The 15632-nt window shown below is 45.4% G+C and overlaps 1 protein-coding gene across 1 annotated transcript in view; it reads left to right on the forward strand.

The window, feature by feature from the left end:
- KDSR (3-ketodihydrosphingosine reductase) overlaps positions 1 to 13660 on the forward strand; it is a 39364-nt gene extending 25704 nt beyond the window's left edge. Inside the window, exons 8-10 of the mRNA XM_082699290.1 lie at positions 2312 to 2395; positions 5566 to 5667; positions 9829 to 13660. Of these exons, the coding sequence (XP_082555416.1) occupies positions 2312 to 2395; positions 5566 to 5667; positions 9829 to 9948 (306 nt within the window). The 3' untranslated portion in view covers positions 9949 to 13660. The remainder of the gene's footprint in view (positions 1 to 2311; positions 2396 to 5565; positions 5668 to 9828) is intronic.
- Positions 13661 to 15632: the final 1972 nt, after the last annotated feature.

Genomic DNA, 15632 nt, shown 5'->3' on the forward strand with positions numbered 1-15632 from the left:
GGCTCTTAAACACTTGAAATGTGGCTAGTGGGACTCCCCATCATAAATCTGAATTTTTTAAAAAGGTTTTATTTATTTTTTTGACAGAGACACAGCGAGAAAGGGAACAGAGCAGGGGGAGTGCGAGAGGGAGAAGCAGGCTTCAGGCTCCCTGCTCAGCATGTGGGTCTTGATCCCAGGACCCCAGGATCATAACCTGAGCCGAAGTGGATGCTTAATGACTGAGCCACCAGGGAGTCCCCCTTGCTTCTTTCTGTCTCTGTACAGACTTCACCCTGAGAGGCCTTCCCTGACCCTCTGTATCTCAAAGGTCACTCCCTTGGAATATTCACCTTCCTGTCCTCTGGCTTTATTTTTCTTTATAATGCTTATTGCCACTGGACATTTACATTATAGCAAGGACAGTCCTGCTGAGCTGAATGCAAACTTCGTGCTTTGTTCAAAGGAGCCTCTTCTTTAGCCTCGATGTGCTGTAGGCACCCTGCCAGCAGAGGACGTGAGTGGAGAAGGGAATGGATCAGAACTTGCTGCCTTGAATGGGCGCGGATTGGTTTTCCTCTCCTTTATACCAGTGCTTAGTAAGTGTGAGGCTCTGCGGCATAAAAATTGGCACTTATGCACCATAGACTGTCTATTTGCAAAGAAATGTCTACGATTTAGAAGTTTTTTTTCCCTTTTCATTTCTCTTTGGCTCTGCCTCTTAAGATTACAACTATTTCAAAGAAGTAAATTTAAGCCAAATGCCCTGTGTTAGAATAAGCAGGGGTCTGCTAAGCAGATTTGCAACATTTGGTAACAGTCTTTTCGTTGGAAGCCAAAGCTGACAAGGAGTGGTGATTTCCCTGTGAAGATTGGATTTTGATGTTAAGTTGGGTTTTTTCCCTCTAGCAATAGTGTTGAGCCTACTTCTTGGGATAAATCAAACCGTGTGTTGGTGTGTAAGCCCTGTAGGGGGCGCCATAGTGCTTTAAAATCTAATGCGTGTGTGGCCGGGTTGTGCCAGACTGGTCTGGAAGAAGGGACAGGCCCTTTCAGAAGAGTTCTTCTTTGAATTGAGGTTCATCAAGACATATTTGACTTTTATGAAGTGCTATGCTTTTCTAATTTAAGAAAATACATCCTGTGCCTTTATTTTAATATTCTCAAGCCTACATGGTAAATAAAAGTTACAGTTTCCTGCCATTTAAGACTTTAGTTTTCAAATGTCTAATTGAAATTCCCTTTTAAAGAATTTCTGAGCACATGTTCATGTCACTGTAAAGAAGATTTTACAAAGAAAAAAAAAAAGAAAAGAAAAGAAAGACCTTGTCCACAAGGAACTTAGGAGGCAAAGTGCAGATACACTTGTAGCTGTAATATCTATTAAGGCAGAAATATGCAGAGATGAGAGGACAACGAATTCAGGTATGAATTCGGGAAAGGCTTTTGAACTAGGTGGCTGCCTTTCACCACCTCGGATTTGGGGTTCTTTTTTTTTTTTTTTTTTTTTAAGATTTTATTTATTTGTCAGAGAGAGGGAGAGAAAGCGAGCACAGGCAGACAGAATGGCAGGCAGAGGTAGAGGGAGAAGCAGGCTCCCTGCCGAGCAAGGAGCCCGATGTGGGACTCGATCCCAGGATGTTGGGATCATGACCTGAGCCGAAGGCAGCTGCTTAACCAACTGAGCCACGCAGGCGTCCCCGGATTTGGGGTTCTGATACAGCCGTCCGATCATGAATCCCCCAGCCATGCCCGAGGGCCCTCGGTGTTTTCTGTCCCATCCCCTTGTTACCTCCTCTGCGGGTCTTTTAAGACACAGCTGTGTTGTTGAGCAGGGGCTGGGCTGGGGCTCGCTCTGCCCAGGGCCTCAGCTCCGTCCACATGTCAGTCCTTTGCTGGCCTGGAATGTGGTTGCAACGGTGATGCTGGTCATAAGGCAGACTTGCTGAGGGTGCGTGGTCCAGGCTCTGTGTGAACACTGGCGCTCAGGTGTCTGCCTGGGAGTTGAGGATGCCCCTGGCCTTGCAGCAGTGACATGGTCTCATGCCAGCTTTGCTGGTCATCGCTGGAGCCGAGACCACACATTGCCCCACGGAGAGTGGCAAGGGCCCCTTGTTTCACTCCAGCCACCGGGGTGAATTTTATGCAGTGACCAGGCAGAAACTGGTAGAATCCAGACGGACCTGCTTTCTGATTTGAGTAGGAATCTGCTCAAAGGTAGAAAGCTGGAATTCTTTATGAAGTAGGGGAGAGACGGTTGTAAGAATGATTTGTTCTTGAATTTAATGGGTGATAATGGGATTGATAAGCCTGTTCTTTTTTCCCCGTTTAGCCTTTGGAGACTCGCCTGATTTCAGAGACCGTATCTGTTTGCAAACCAGAGCAAGTGGCCAAACAAATTGTTAAAGACGCCATAGTAAGTACAATTCTTGTTTTCTTTCTTAATGGTTGTAGCACTAGATTTCTGAAAAGAAATAGTGTGTTTGTCCCAAAGCTTATTTCACAACATAAATTACTGTGTCTTTCTGGTCTGCTTCATATAATGTTGGACTCTGGTCTTCCCTGAGATACTTTATTGATTCCATGTTGATTCGGAGGCTCCTAGAAACTAATTATACATTTAACCTTAGGAACGGATTGATGACTAAGGATGCCGGGGAACTACGGTTCTCTCAGAAGAACACAAGACTTCCTGTGCGTGTAAATGGTGTGTCCTAGATCCTGTCAGGGGCCTGCTGCCTTCTTGTGGTTTTCCCACAGCACTTGACGTTAGAGATTGGTTTTAGGCACTTTATTAAATGCTGGACTTGTTGATGAAGGATTTTTTTCTTTGACCTTCCTGCTTCCCGGGATCATTTTTGCAAATGTTCACTGACAAGGCTGTGTGCCCAGGCCCACTGGGGCACCATCCTGTCCCCCACTTATGAGCATCCAGGCTATGAGTTTATCTGGAGTCAAAAGTGGTATCTGTGGAAACCACGTGCCTGCCATTTTGTGGAACCCACGAACAAGCCCCACAGCCTTCTGATGACATGCTGTGAACCTGCCCCCAGCACAACATGCACTAATGAGGGGTGTCGGTGAGCGTTAGGTCTACACTGCAGGTAGGAAGTTTGAGGACCCTCGGAATGAGGTGTCAGTGAGCCATGCAGCTGCCGTGAGGCCCGCACGTGCTGCTTCGCTCGGGCGAGGACTGAGTGGGATTCAGGAGACCCCGGCTGTGGGGAGATACACACACTCGCTGGAGGCACCGGGCGCCGCCTGTGTTCAGAGGCCTAGAAAGACGGTCCTGGAGGGTGAGGGTTGTGTTTCCTGATTCCCCCAGATCAGAACAAACACACTCAGGGTTTTCAGTGATCCGAAGTCGCTGTTTGTATCTCGGTAGGATTCGTCTAGTCAGGGGTTTTCAAACTTCATTTCTTGACCACTTTACACACGAAACTGGTGACAGGCCCAGAGATGTCTTTCCACGTGTGTGTTTATCCATGGTGGCCATGTGAGAAGTTGAAACTGCATAATCTTTTTTTTTTAAGATTTTATATATATATTTGAGGGAGAGAGAGAGCACAAGGACGGGGAGCAACAGGCAGAGGCAGAGGGAGAAGCAGGCTCCCCAGTGAGCAGGGAGTCCGATGCGGAACTTGATCCCAGGACCCCAGGATCATGACCTGAGCCAAAGGCAGATGCTCAACCAACTGAGCCACGTTGGTGCCCCAAAACTGCATGATCTAAAAAAATATTTACTTATTAATCCATTTAAAATAGCCACAGTACGGGGCGCCTGGGTGGCTCAGTGGGTTAAGCCGCTGCCTTCGGCTCAGGTCATGATCTCAGGGTCCTGGGATCGAGTCCCACATCAGGCTCTCTGCTCAGCAGGGAGCCTGCTTCCTCCTCTCTCTCTGCCTGCCTCTCTGCCTACTTGTGATCTCTCTCTGTCAAATAAATAAATAAAATCTTTTAAAAAAATAAAATAAAATAGCCACAGTAAACGTATTACACTTTAATGGGGTCTTTCTACAATAGTAATTTTCCAAGACAAAACTTCATTGAGAAGAGTGCCTTTGTATTACATTTCACCAGTCTCTTTAATGTTTGTGTTAATTGAAGACAGCTGGATTCCCATTGCTGCTCCCACATTCAGTCGGCTGTCATCTGTTTTTTGGAGTGAAGGATATAAAGAAAATCTGCCCTTAGACAGATAAGTAGTTAGGAAAGGGAGGGATATTTAATGGACTTTTCAGATAACTGTGGACGTTCTTCTTTGATATTAAACCCAAACTGGGTGAATAATAGTTTCTTAAAGGTTAATTACCGTGTGGAATTGGAAACTACATTAATGAACTGTTTTGTTCTCTGTTACATTAAATTCCATTGGTCTTTGCACTCTGCATGTTTTGTACCCATTCATGATTTTGTAACATTATGCATTAGTCATTTGGAAAATATGGGTTCACTGAGTTATCAGAAAAATTGTATCCATTCATATTATTGCTGGTCTGATCATGAAAGTCTACATATTACAAAGCTGACAATCTCACAGTGGCAGATAGGTTTTCACAAGTCTTAATTTTTTCCTTGAAAGCTCAGATTTTTAACACTGACTATAAAGGCTGCCAATTCTCCTTGAAGTGACAGGCTCATTTTATTCATTTTCCACAAAATGTCTTCCAAATACCCAAGTCTGAATAACCGTAGATTAAGTTTCATAACTTAAACAGTGGGAGGAGGGCCTTTCTGCAGGGCAGCTGTCCGCCTTGGGGACGGAGCCCAGTACAAGGCACTGGGTGTGTATTCTCTCTCTGACACCCAGAGTATTAAGAAGACTTGCCCATTAAGAGTGGAGATTTAATAAAATGATTAATTTTATTGCTCTATCAAGAACACTTTAAAGCAAAACTGACCTTTTAAAATCTTTGAAAGATTTTTTAAAAATTCCCTTTACTTATCGCTGCAAGTGTGTGTGGCCATGGTGGGGTGCTGCTCCTGTGATTGGTGCTAATGAGGCAGCCGTTTTGCCCATCAGTGCAAATGTCAGTGCAAAGGCAGTTAAGGTCTTAGTATTATTACGACAGTCATTTTGTCCTCCTGGGTCCCCTGAAAGGGTCTCAGGACCCCCAGCCGTTCTTGGACCTACATTTTGAGAATGCCCTGCGTAGCCATTCTGGCCCATCGGCTGAGGCCACATTCGTTTACAAGCTTTGACATAGCTTGTTACCCTCTCATGCTGCCTAAAGTGGACACGCTTCATTGTTTCTGCTTTTTTAATTTAATTTAATTTAATTTAATTTAATTTAATTAATTTATTTATTTTTTGAGAGAGAGTGTGCAGGTGTGCTCTGATGTGAGCAAGCAGGGGTGAGGCAGAGGGAGAGGGAGAGAGAGAACCTTAAGCGGGTTCGTCTCCCAGTGTGTCGCCCCACGCGGGGCATAAGCTCACGACCCTGAGATCCTGACCTGAGCTCAGATCGGAAGTTGGATGCCCAACTGCCTGAGCCACTCAGGCGCCCCGCACACTTCATGGTCTCTGATGTGCTGATTCCTTTCTTGGTTATGACTGTTGCCTCTTTTCTCCTCCTCCTGTTTCAGCAAGGGAATTTTAACAGCTCCATTGGCTCCGACGGGTACATGCTGTCATCCCTGACCTGTGGAATGGCTCCGGTAACTTCTATTACTGAAGGGCTCCAGCAGGTGAGCTGTGCTTGTAACCAGGCAGACGGACAGACAGACACACAGTGCCTCTCGTTAAAACCCAGTGAGCAAAGGCTAACAGAAGACTTGGCCACTTTATCTGCGGGTGTGCAGTTGATTCTCTTGCTGTGGCCGCGATGAGAAAGTAGGACATAGTGAAGGGCAGCAGCTGAGGGGTTCAGAGAGGGGAGAAGTGTCCTGTGCTCTGGCCCCGCGGAGGTAGAGGGGTACGCCGTCTCTGCTCTCGGGGCGTTCACTCGGGCTCTCTTGTGAGAACCGCAGGTGTTTGCGGTAGAGTGAGGTAGGGGACCGGGCATCAGAGCAGAACCCCCCTTCCAGGGGAGTCAGGTCACAGGCAGCCATGCTCAGGGAGGTACAAGTCAAGGGTTCACCGCAGACCGGCCTCTCACCCACGCTCTGGCTCATCCAGCCACCGAGAAGTGAGCCGCTCGTCGGTGCGCCCGGTGCCGTGTCGGCTGCTGCAGCCTCCGCAGCCTCCGGGCTCACGGTCTAGTGGGAGCGACGGGCAGAGGTGATGCGCATGCAGCGTGACAGGACCGGAGCCGTCCCCGAGGGCTGGCGGAGCGCAGGCGGAGGGCCGGGAGGCTGCCTGGAGGCGCGCTGCCCGCACTGTTGGGCAGTTTATCACCAAGTCCTGAGCTTTGTGTGGTCGGCCGTGTCCAGACTGGACAGCCGGAGGACTTGGGTGTGGGCTTGCTCCACTCTTCTGTTCCATGACTTTGTTGACTCTCTCTTAGAGGTAGACAATGTGTTCCGTGTAAGCTCTCCGAGGGCAGCCCCTTACAGCCCGTGCCTGGCACACAGCGGGGGCCTCAGGTCAGCACGTTCTGTGTGGCCATCTCGTCCCCTCTCCTACTTCCACATGCGTGACGCCCGACAGAAGACTTTAGCCCGTAGCTGTTTCGTCCGCTGCAGTTCTGTATAAATTTCCCTGAGGTGTTTTCCCTGGGCTGCGACCTCCCATCCCCACTTCCACATGCCTGGAATGAAGCTGTGTTCCCCAGCATGCCGCCCCCACCTCCCCATCACCGAGCCTGTGCTGCCTCTGTGATCGGGGTCCATGTTCATGTCCACTCAAGGCTTGACAAGGAAGCGGTGTCATCCTGGACCCCGTCCTGCCCCTCATGTGAGGGGTCAGTTCTGTCTCTCCTCTGACTCCCCAGCTTTCCCAGCCCCGCTGCTGCTCCCCTGGGTCAGGCCTGGGACACTGCGGTCACCTTTCCGCTTGGGTCTCATGCTCTGAGTCAGACGGTCACCTGGGAGCGTATGGGCCCGTCAAATGTTTCGTGTGGTTCATCTGGTATATAAGTGTGCAGGTTGACATGAAATGGTTTTAAAATTAGATGTCCGTGAAAAGTCAGATGTTTCATGGAAAATCAGAAGGCCCGACAGCACACGGTCCGCATTCTCCCCTGACAGTAATCACGGGGACAGGTGGCATCCACTCCTGTTATACGGGACATGGCCCCTCTCCCCGTGGCCTTACAGCACCCTGTCCCAGGTCCGGGTGCATCCGAGAGCCCTCACATTTCCATGCCCCTTTTTCCAAACCGTATAACCCACCCTGCAGGGCAGCCCTTGGCAGCTCCCGAGGCGCACTGACGTAAAGCTTCCGCTCCATCACATGGCACAGCCCTCTGACCTTCGACCTTGCTCACCTTCCTACCCCTCCTCCTCTTCCCATGACTTCATGTCTGCCTCCATCCCCAGCCTTCCTCTGTCTGACCGACTTCTAGTCTTCCTTCAGGTCTCACCTTAAGCGTTGCTTTTCCCAGAAAACTCCAAAACTGTTCAATTCCTTAGACTTAACTATTTTAGCATTTTGGTGTGCTGTGTTCTCATTGCTTTTTCTTGATTTTGTTCCTTTCTTTTTTTCTTTTTTTTTTTAATAATAGACTTTATTTTTCAGGGCAGTTTTATGTTGATAGGAAATTTGAGTTGAAATATGGAGTTCCCATACACCCGCCTCTTCCTGAGCCCACAGACTCCCCCGTTACTAGCACCTTGCATTGGCGTGGCACGTCGGCACAGGTGATGAGCCGGTAGGCAGACGTCATTATTAATGGAAGTCCATGGTTTACATTAGGGTTTACTCTTGGTGTCACATGACCTTCTTGCGGGTTTTGACAAGTGTACACTGCCATGGACGTCTGGTGCCACATGTCACCGTCCCCCTGTATAGCATGTCATTCCCCAGCCCACACATTCACCCGTGCTCCTCCTGGTCATCCTTCCCTCCTCCTCCTGAACCCCTGGCAATCACTGAGCTCGTCACTGTCCCTGTCGTTCTGCCTTTTTCCAGCTTCCCTTTGGTTCTTTCATTTTTCAAAGTTATCCTTACATACCCTTCAGAGGACCGGTGTCTTCAAGGCTCTGTGCGAACAACAGTGGCCCCCCTTTGGCCTTCTCGGACGTAGCCACACTGTTCTGTGGCCTGGGCCTCCACGTGTCCATCTAGAGTGTAAACTTACGTGGCCGCCTCCACGTCTCCCTCCAGAGCATGTCCAGAGTGTAGACTTACGTGGCCGCCTCCACGGATTTCTCAGCTTGGGGTCAGGCATGGGCTTCCACCAAGAAAGAGGAGGATTCAGCTCTTCCTCACGCCCTCTCCCTTCTGTCTACAGCCGCCTCTCCTCCGTTCCCGCCCTCCCTTTTTACTTACATTATGATTCTGGTCAGATCTGTATTTGAGATTATCACTGTTACAGCTACGTCAGTGCTCTTCACAGCTGAACTCCGTATTATACATAATTAATTTTCCTTTCTTGTATAACCTTTTGTTTTCCCTGAAACTGTTATTGGCTTTTTTCTATGTATTAATAATGACAGTCTTCATTTCCTTTCAGAAATATCAGACATTCTATCAGTTTTCCCTTCTGGAAGCAATCCTTCCTGGAGCCTTCTGAGCTACCCGTCAGGACACACTGTCCCATGTCTGGGGTCCCCTCTGCCTGTCATCTGCTTTGGGGGTCCCCTGCCTCCTGTGTCACACGATGTTCCCTTTCTTCATTGACCCCTTAATGTGACTTTTTTAGTCTTCTAGTGCTTTTCTGAAAAAGGGCCCACGGGAGGCAGCATTTGAGAACTAGTGTATTTGAAAATGGTTTTCTTTGTAGTTCTGTGTCTGGAAAAAAATTCCAGTCAGAGGTGTTGCCGTGAGAGTGTGTGGACAAGAATCCTGGTGGTTAATGGACATCCCCTGTCTCCGCCTAATGCAGTCATTGTCCTCCCCCAGTTGGTCGTCTTTCTAATTATCGAAGAAGCTTGTGGAAGGCAGGCCCTGTGTCTTTCTGCTATGGTGGTAGCACTTAGAATAGGGTCTGACTTTTCTGTTCAGAACATAAGTCTTTTTTTTTTTTTTTAAAGATTTTATTTATTTGACAGACAGAGATCGCAAGTAGACAGAGAAGCAGGCAGAGAGAGAGTGGGGGAAACGGGCTCTCTGCTCAGCAGAGATGTGGGGCTCGATCCCAGGACCCTGGGATCATGACCTGAGCCAAAGGCAGAGGCTTTAACCCACTGAGCCACCCAGGTGCCCCTAGGATATAAGTCTTAAACCAGAAAGCCTTGATGACAGTTTGGGTATTGGGGATGCCAGAGTGGATATTCTCTAGCTATTAGAACCCAAGGACTGCTAAGAATACCTAATTTGCTTTTTGTATAATACCTAATTTGCTTTTTGTTTAATTTGAATTGGGCAAACATTCGGCTGTTCTAACTCTGACAGCCACATGCTGTCCAGGGGCGCAAAATGAACAGCTTCTGTCCTCTGTGCTGTCCTGATGCTTACAGAGTTATTTTATTTTATTTTAAAGATTTTATTTATTTGAGAGAAAAAGAAGAGAGAGAGCAGGGAGGAGGGGCCGTGGGAGAGGGAGAAACAGACTCCCGGCTGAGAGGGAGTCCGACTCGGGGGACGTGGGACTCGATCCCAGGACCCTGAGATATGACCTGAGCCAAAGGCAGACATGTAACCCACGGAGCCACCCAGACGCCCCAGTTCGGGAGTTTTCATCATCCTTGGAGCAGATTAGAAGACATGTCTTCGAAACTCTTTATGGGAGAGGACCTTGAAAGCTGCTGAGGTGAGGTGCGGCCCTGTGCTGTGGGACGAGCTCGGGGTCTCTCTGTGTCTCGCAGGTGGTCACCATGGGCCTCTTCCGCACCATCGCGCTGTTTTACCTCGGAAGCTTCGACAGCATCGTGCGTCGCTGCATGATGCAGAGAGCAAAATCGGAAATTGCAGACAAAACTGACTAATCCGTATCCCTGGGGAAAAGACTGTTTCTAAATAACTGAACAGCTTGCTGCTAAAAGGGACCCGGTTTTTGGCCTACAGACACGTATGTATCGCTTTTGAATATGTGAGATGGGACCAGTGCTCTTCCGAAACCTGGCTGCGGGCGAGGGGAGAGGCGTGCGGCGCGGGTGATGTTATTAACACTATGCAAATACGGAGCAGGAGACCTGTGGTTCTCGGGGGCGGGAGGTGATGACCCTGTGGGAACGAACAGCATGTGAGCAGGGTGAAGACCGTGATTCCAGAATGATCATTTACATGTGTCTGTTTATTCTTTTTTTTCCCCCTCTATTGAGATTAAGTCCAGAAATGTACCTTATGATATATAAGATGCAGCCTTGGGCACTTTTTTTAACCTTCCACGATAGGCAATTTATGGGTTTCTGGGGCTACCCCCCCCACCTTTGGTCTTTTTAACATGGTGTATTTTACTCAAGAGGAGTTTTACACATTGCGGGCAAGTCTGAGTGTGTGATGATGTCCCTGACTCAGTCTTCTGGTGGCCGCTCGGGGCTTCTCTCTCTCTTTGATCCCATAACAATACAGGGGGATGAGGGAGGGCAGTGCAGGGGAAGGGCAGGGGAGAGCGATTTTCCTGTAGGAAAAATAGTGATTTCTTGTCTTCTTTAGACTCGAATGCGTAGAGCACTTTTTGTTTTTCATTCACGGGGAAAGGCAGCCTCCTAAAATGTTTTCTGAAGAGAAATAAAATCTTAGAAGCTTAAAAGTTTACAATTTCTTCAACAGCCACGAGGACGCGGAGCTCACCCATCCCATTAGAGTGTCTTGTCATTCTTCCCGTCTCTCCCTCCTGTTTTCCTGATACTGCTATAATATTTTTATATATAAAAAAAAGACTAGTTGAAGTTTTTTGACTTGACTTTTTAAATTAACTCATGAATTAATTAAAACAGGTGAAAAAAATTAAAAAGCGTGACATTCTTCTGGTAGCATATATGTAGCTTTTACAAAAGGCTGATGATCGTATATTTACATTTTCCTCGTTAAGAGAAAGAAGATAGGACAAGGCCAATTTTGAAGATACTCATTTTCGAAAGAAAATGATCACCCATTCTCTCTGTGACTCCCATTTAATCGGAAAACCGTCTCTGCACACCACGTTAAGGAAGCCCAGTCATCACTCCCACAGCATAAGCCCTGGGATCCTCTCGGCCCCGTGAATGTTGTTTTCACATCACAGGCTCTGTTGCTCAGTTAGTGGATTTCCACAATAAGTGCCTCTCATGGGTTTTGGCCAACATTCCCTGCTTCATCCTGTCACTGTGTGTGCTCTCTACTTAGGAACAGTCCCCTTCATCATAATGCTACGCCTCCTCCTTCTGCACACACCGTGTGCATATACTGTGCATACAAAAGATTAAAGGCCTAAAAATTACAGCGAACCTTTTTTTGCTCTTGAGTTTTTGAACCTCTTGACTTTAAGATGACTTAATTTTTTTAAAGTGAGATATTTAATGGCTTTAATCCTTGGCATCCTTTTAATGAGGATCTGAGAATGGCATATTTTAACACTGACAAAGATCGAAGAAATTATTTAATATAGAAGTTGCGTGGAATGACTTCATTGCAGTTTGTGGGGGTGGGTGGATGCCATAAGAGCTTCATGAATCTCCCTGTCTTCTGTAGCCCTCGTTTGCAAACTACATTAGGTCATACCTCGCAGCCTCTTCAGATAGAATAATGGCTCCGTTTCCCTAATTCGCAGAAAACAGTTACACATTAATGCCTGGCTATTTCTCACTTTTATTTTTTCTGGTGAATGTTCCTTGTTGGCACCTCCAACTGCTGGTCCAGATGAAAATCTAGCCCAAGATGGTGTCTCGTTTAGTATGATTATTGGACCACAGTTACTTCCGTAGACGTTGTCCGTGCTTCCTCGTAATCTGTACTGTCACCTCCAGGTAATCTGCTCCCTGAACAAATTTAAGAGCCCCCATTCTGTGGTGGGAGATCCTTTCCTCAAACCTGTTGTAGCTCGGGCATGCGAGCAGATTTTGTTCAAGGAATGGGCTTTTTTGTCAGATGAGTTAAAGGGCCAAAGCTCCGTATCCAAAAAACTTTGAAAACTAAGTTGTTGGGGTTTTTTCCCCCTCTTTTCCTAAATTGGTGCCATTCTTCATTTGATAGTAAAACCTGACTTGAACTGATGTGTTAGAGTTTTGATTTATCCATTTTATGGACTCTTCATTAATTTTTCCCAAAGAAACAATGAGTTTGATTCTAGGTATTGCCCTAGATTCTACAGACACGTTTTGTAATATCCGGCATATGCCCCATATCACCTTTTTACAAATCTAAAAAATTAAGAATTCTGAAATGAGTCTGGCCCGAACAGTTTGGATAAAGGATTATAGGCATTTAGCGTCACACAAAGATCTGACTTCATCCAAAACATGAAAATATTACAAAGGAAAATTCTATTTTTAATCTTTTTTGGCTCAGTTTTTGTACATTTTTTATACTGACTTGTCTTTTTTTTTTTTTTTTTTTGCTTGCTCAGGGGAATTAAAAACAACAACAATAACAACGCACATACACACAAAACCCCCTGAAGTCAGATTGTTCAGGAAACTGTTGCCATTTCTTTTTTTTTTTTTAAAGGGGTCATTGATTCAATACTTTGTACTGTACCCAGAAGTGGGTGTGTCCTACCTGTGGCAGGAGTTTGATTACAATTCTGTTGAAGTGTTGGCTTTCTATTTGTGACCAACTACTGTTTATTGTGTGTGTTGGTTCCGAAGTGGTTGCCTCTGCTGGGCTTGGTTTTACTGTTTTATTATAGTGTATTTGTGAGTATATTTATTTATAAAACATATTGAATGTCGTTCATCCATAGAAATTCCAAAATATGTTCAAGGACCCTCTATAATTAAAAAGATATAAGATATAACCCCCATTTCTTTTTACAAAAACAAAGTCCAGGAAATTGTTCTTTTCTGTTATTTTTTAAAATTTAATTTTCACAACTGAAAAGAGAAAAAATGAAAAATACTGTCAATAATGGCTTCTTTGCATTAATACTTACATGTGTTCAGTTAGAAATCTGCTGGTTAAACCATATATCACTGATTCTTAGAAGCGAACTTTGGGAGTGCATTTCTAATATTTAGATGATAAAAGCATTTTGGAAATAGTAGCTTCAATTCGAAGAATTGTATGTCTTTGTCTTTCTGGAAGAAGGCAATACCATGATAATTTTTTTTTTTACTGAGTTTTATCATCAACAGATATAATTTTATTACCTCATGTTCTAATTTAAACATGTCTCACTCACATGAGGACACTTTTAAATATTCATAGTTTTTGACATACGATGCTTTGTATCTTTCTCATGTCCTTAGTTCTTAGTAACTCAGCTTTAAAAAGTACACTAACCATAACCTTCCATACTCTGGACTCAATCTTGTTTAGTTCAGCGCAGTGACGGCAGATTTGATATTTTGAAGAGGAGATAATAGCTATTATATTTTACACTTGCTTGATGGGACAACTCTAAAGACATTTTTAAACTGTAAGAATGCATTTGGCTATTTTGATATATATTAGAACTTGTGTTTGCTACTTTAGATGCTTTTGTGGCAAAATTGTAACCTAATTTTCATATCTTGTATTTCTGAATCACAACAAAAAATAAATGGGGAACAAGCTTTACAGATTTGAAAATGTATTTTTTTTTGAAATTTGTGTTTAAGAGTCATTTAAGCAAAACACAAATCTCTTTCATAATATTATTCTAACCTTGCCTCCTAAACATTGACAGGGTTTGATTTTGATCATTTTTTAGGAACTAATATTTTCAGAGTAAGTTACTTGGCATTCAGAGCGCCTATTCCAAATATGTTCTGTGTTTGTGTGACTCAGATATTGAGTAAAACATGAGTAAAAGGTGGTAGAAAAGAAAAGTGGTAGTAATATTTCTTAATTTAATACATTTCATATAAAAACAAATAGATTTCCCACACTTTAAACCTGCATATACTAACAATGCAATATTTCTTAGGTTCTGAAGAACACAGAAGACTGATATATAAAATAACACACCTTAATAGCCCTGTCTTTAAATGGGAAAATTTGGTTTCCATCGTGGAGAGATTCCTTGGACATCTTGGTTTACAAACTTGAGCATTCTCTAAATTTGAGCATTGTATATACCATAAGCAGCATATGATATCCCTTCTATAATTTTGTATTTGGATGTTTAAAAAGGAGAAAAATATATATTATGTTCCACTCCTGATTTTACGCCCTCGATTTCCCTCATTCAACATATACTTACTGAGCACGGCAGCCGGGCCCCTGGGGAACCTGCTCTGCGTAAATAGTCGGTCCCTCCCAGGTGGTGAGTACGTTGCTTCTTTCTTCCCTCCCCACTTTCATCTCTCTGAAGGCCCTTACAAGTCTTCCTGGACTTCTTTCTTCAGCTTGGAACCTCTGGATTTTATGCCACAAATGTTTGAGTGTCGGACAGTATTCTAGGCTGGGAAAGATACAGTCCCTGTCCTCCAACAAAACTAGCCCATGGCGGTCACTGTCGTGAGCGCATCACATTGAATTCATTTCAATCATGTGCTGCCCCTCCAGCGGTACGCTTCATAGCCGCCTTACGCGGAGGCACAGGCACAGAGAGGTTAAGTTACTAGTCCACGGTAGCAACTACTAAGCTATGGAGCCCTTATTCAGTTTTCTGCCTATACCCTGTCCTAACCCTCTTCCAGTGGCACGAGGGGGCTCTGAGGACTGAGCAGGGAGGTCAGGCATGGTCTCATGGGTGGGTGGGGGGGTTGTCTGAAGATGAAACTGGAGGAATGAGGATGAATTCCTTCTGAGAAGGTTCGGTGTGTTTCAGGTAGAAGAGCAGATGTGCAAAGGCAAAAGGCACGAGAGATCTTGGTGTATTCCAGAAAGCACAGAGTTAATATGGCTGCAAGAAGGGAACGCATAAGGAAAGGGGGGGTACCCGGGGGTAGATTTGCACCAGATCAAGCCATGTAGAGGAGTTGCAATGTTAGCCTCCGAAGAACTTTGGGCAGAAATATAAAATGGCCAGATTTGAGTTTTAAAAAGATTATGGTGCCCCTTGAAATTCAGGGGTTGCTGAACCCTGAGCCTTGAGTAAAACCATTGTCGTTAGTTTGGAAGATCCCATATTAGACACATATTATTACGGGGTGAGTTGTGCACCCTCAAAAGATGTCATCAGTGTCTTAACCCCCAGTGCCCGTAAATGTGATCTTACTTGGAAATAGGGTCTTTACCAATATAACTGAGTTAAGATGAGGTTATTCGGTTCCTAACCCAATATGGTTGGCAACCTTACAAGAAGAGAACCCAGAGAGACATGGAAAAGGCCAAGTGACAACAGAGGCAGATCAGAGTCAGGCAGGTACATGCCCAGGCCCCCCAAGGACTGCCAGACACCACCAGAAGCTAGGAAGGGCGAGGAAAGATCTCCCCCTAGAGCCTTCACAGGGAGCCTGGCCCAGCTGCACCTTGATTTTAGACTTCACACTTCCTGAACTGTGGGAAAATAAATTTGTTTCAAGCCACCTGGCTTGTGGTACTTTGTTATGGAAGCTCTAGGAGATAAAAACAGTCACCTCCGTTTCTCTAAACATGTTCATCA

The sequence above is a fragment of the Mustela nivalis genome (assembly GCF_964662115.1).
Source record: "Mustela nivalis genome assembly, chromosome: 14".
In the NCBI taxonomy this organism is placed as follows: Eukaryota; Metazoa; Chordata; class Mammalia; order Carnivora; family Mustelidae; genus Mustela; species Mustela nivalis.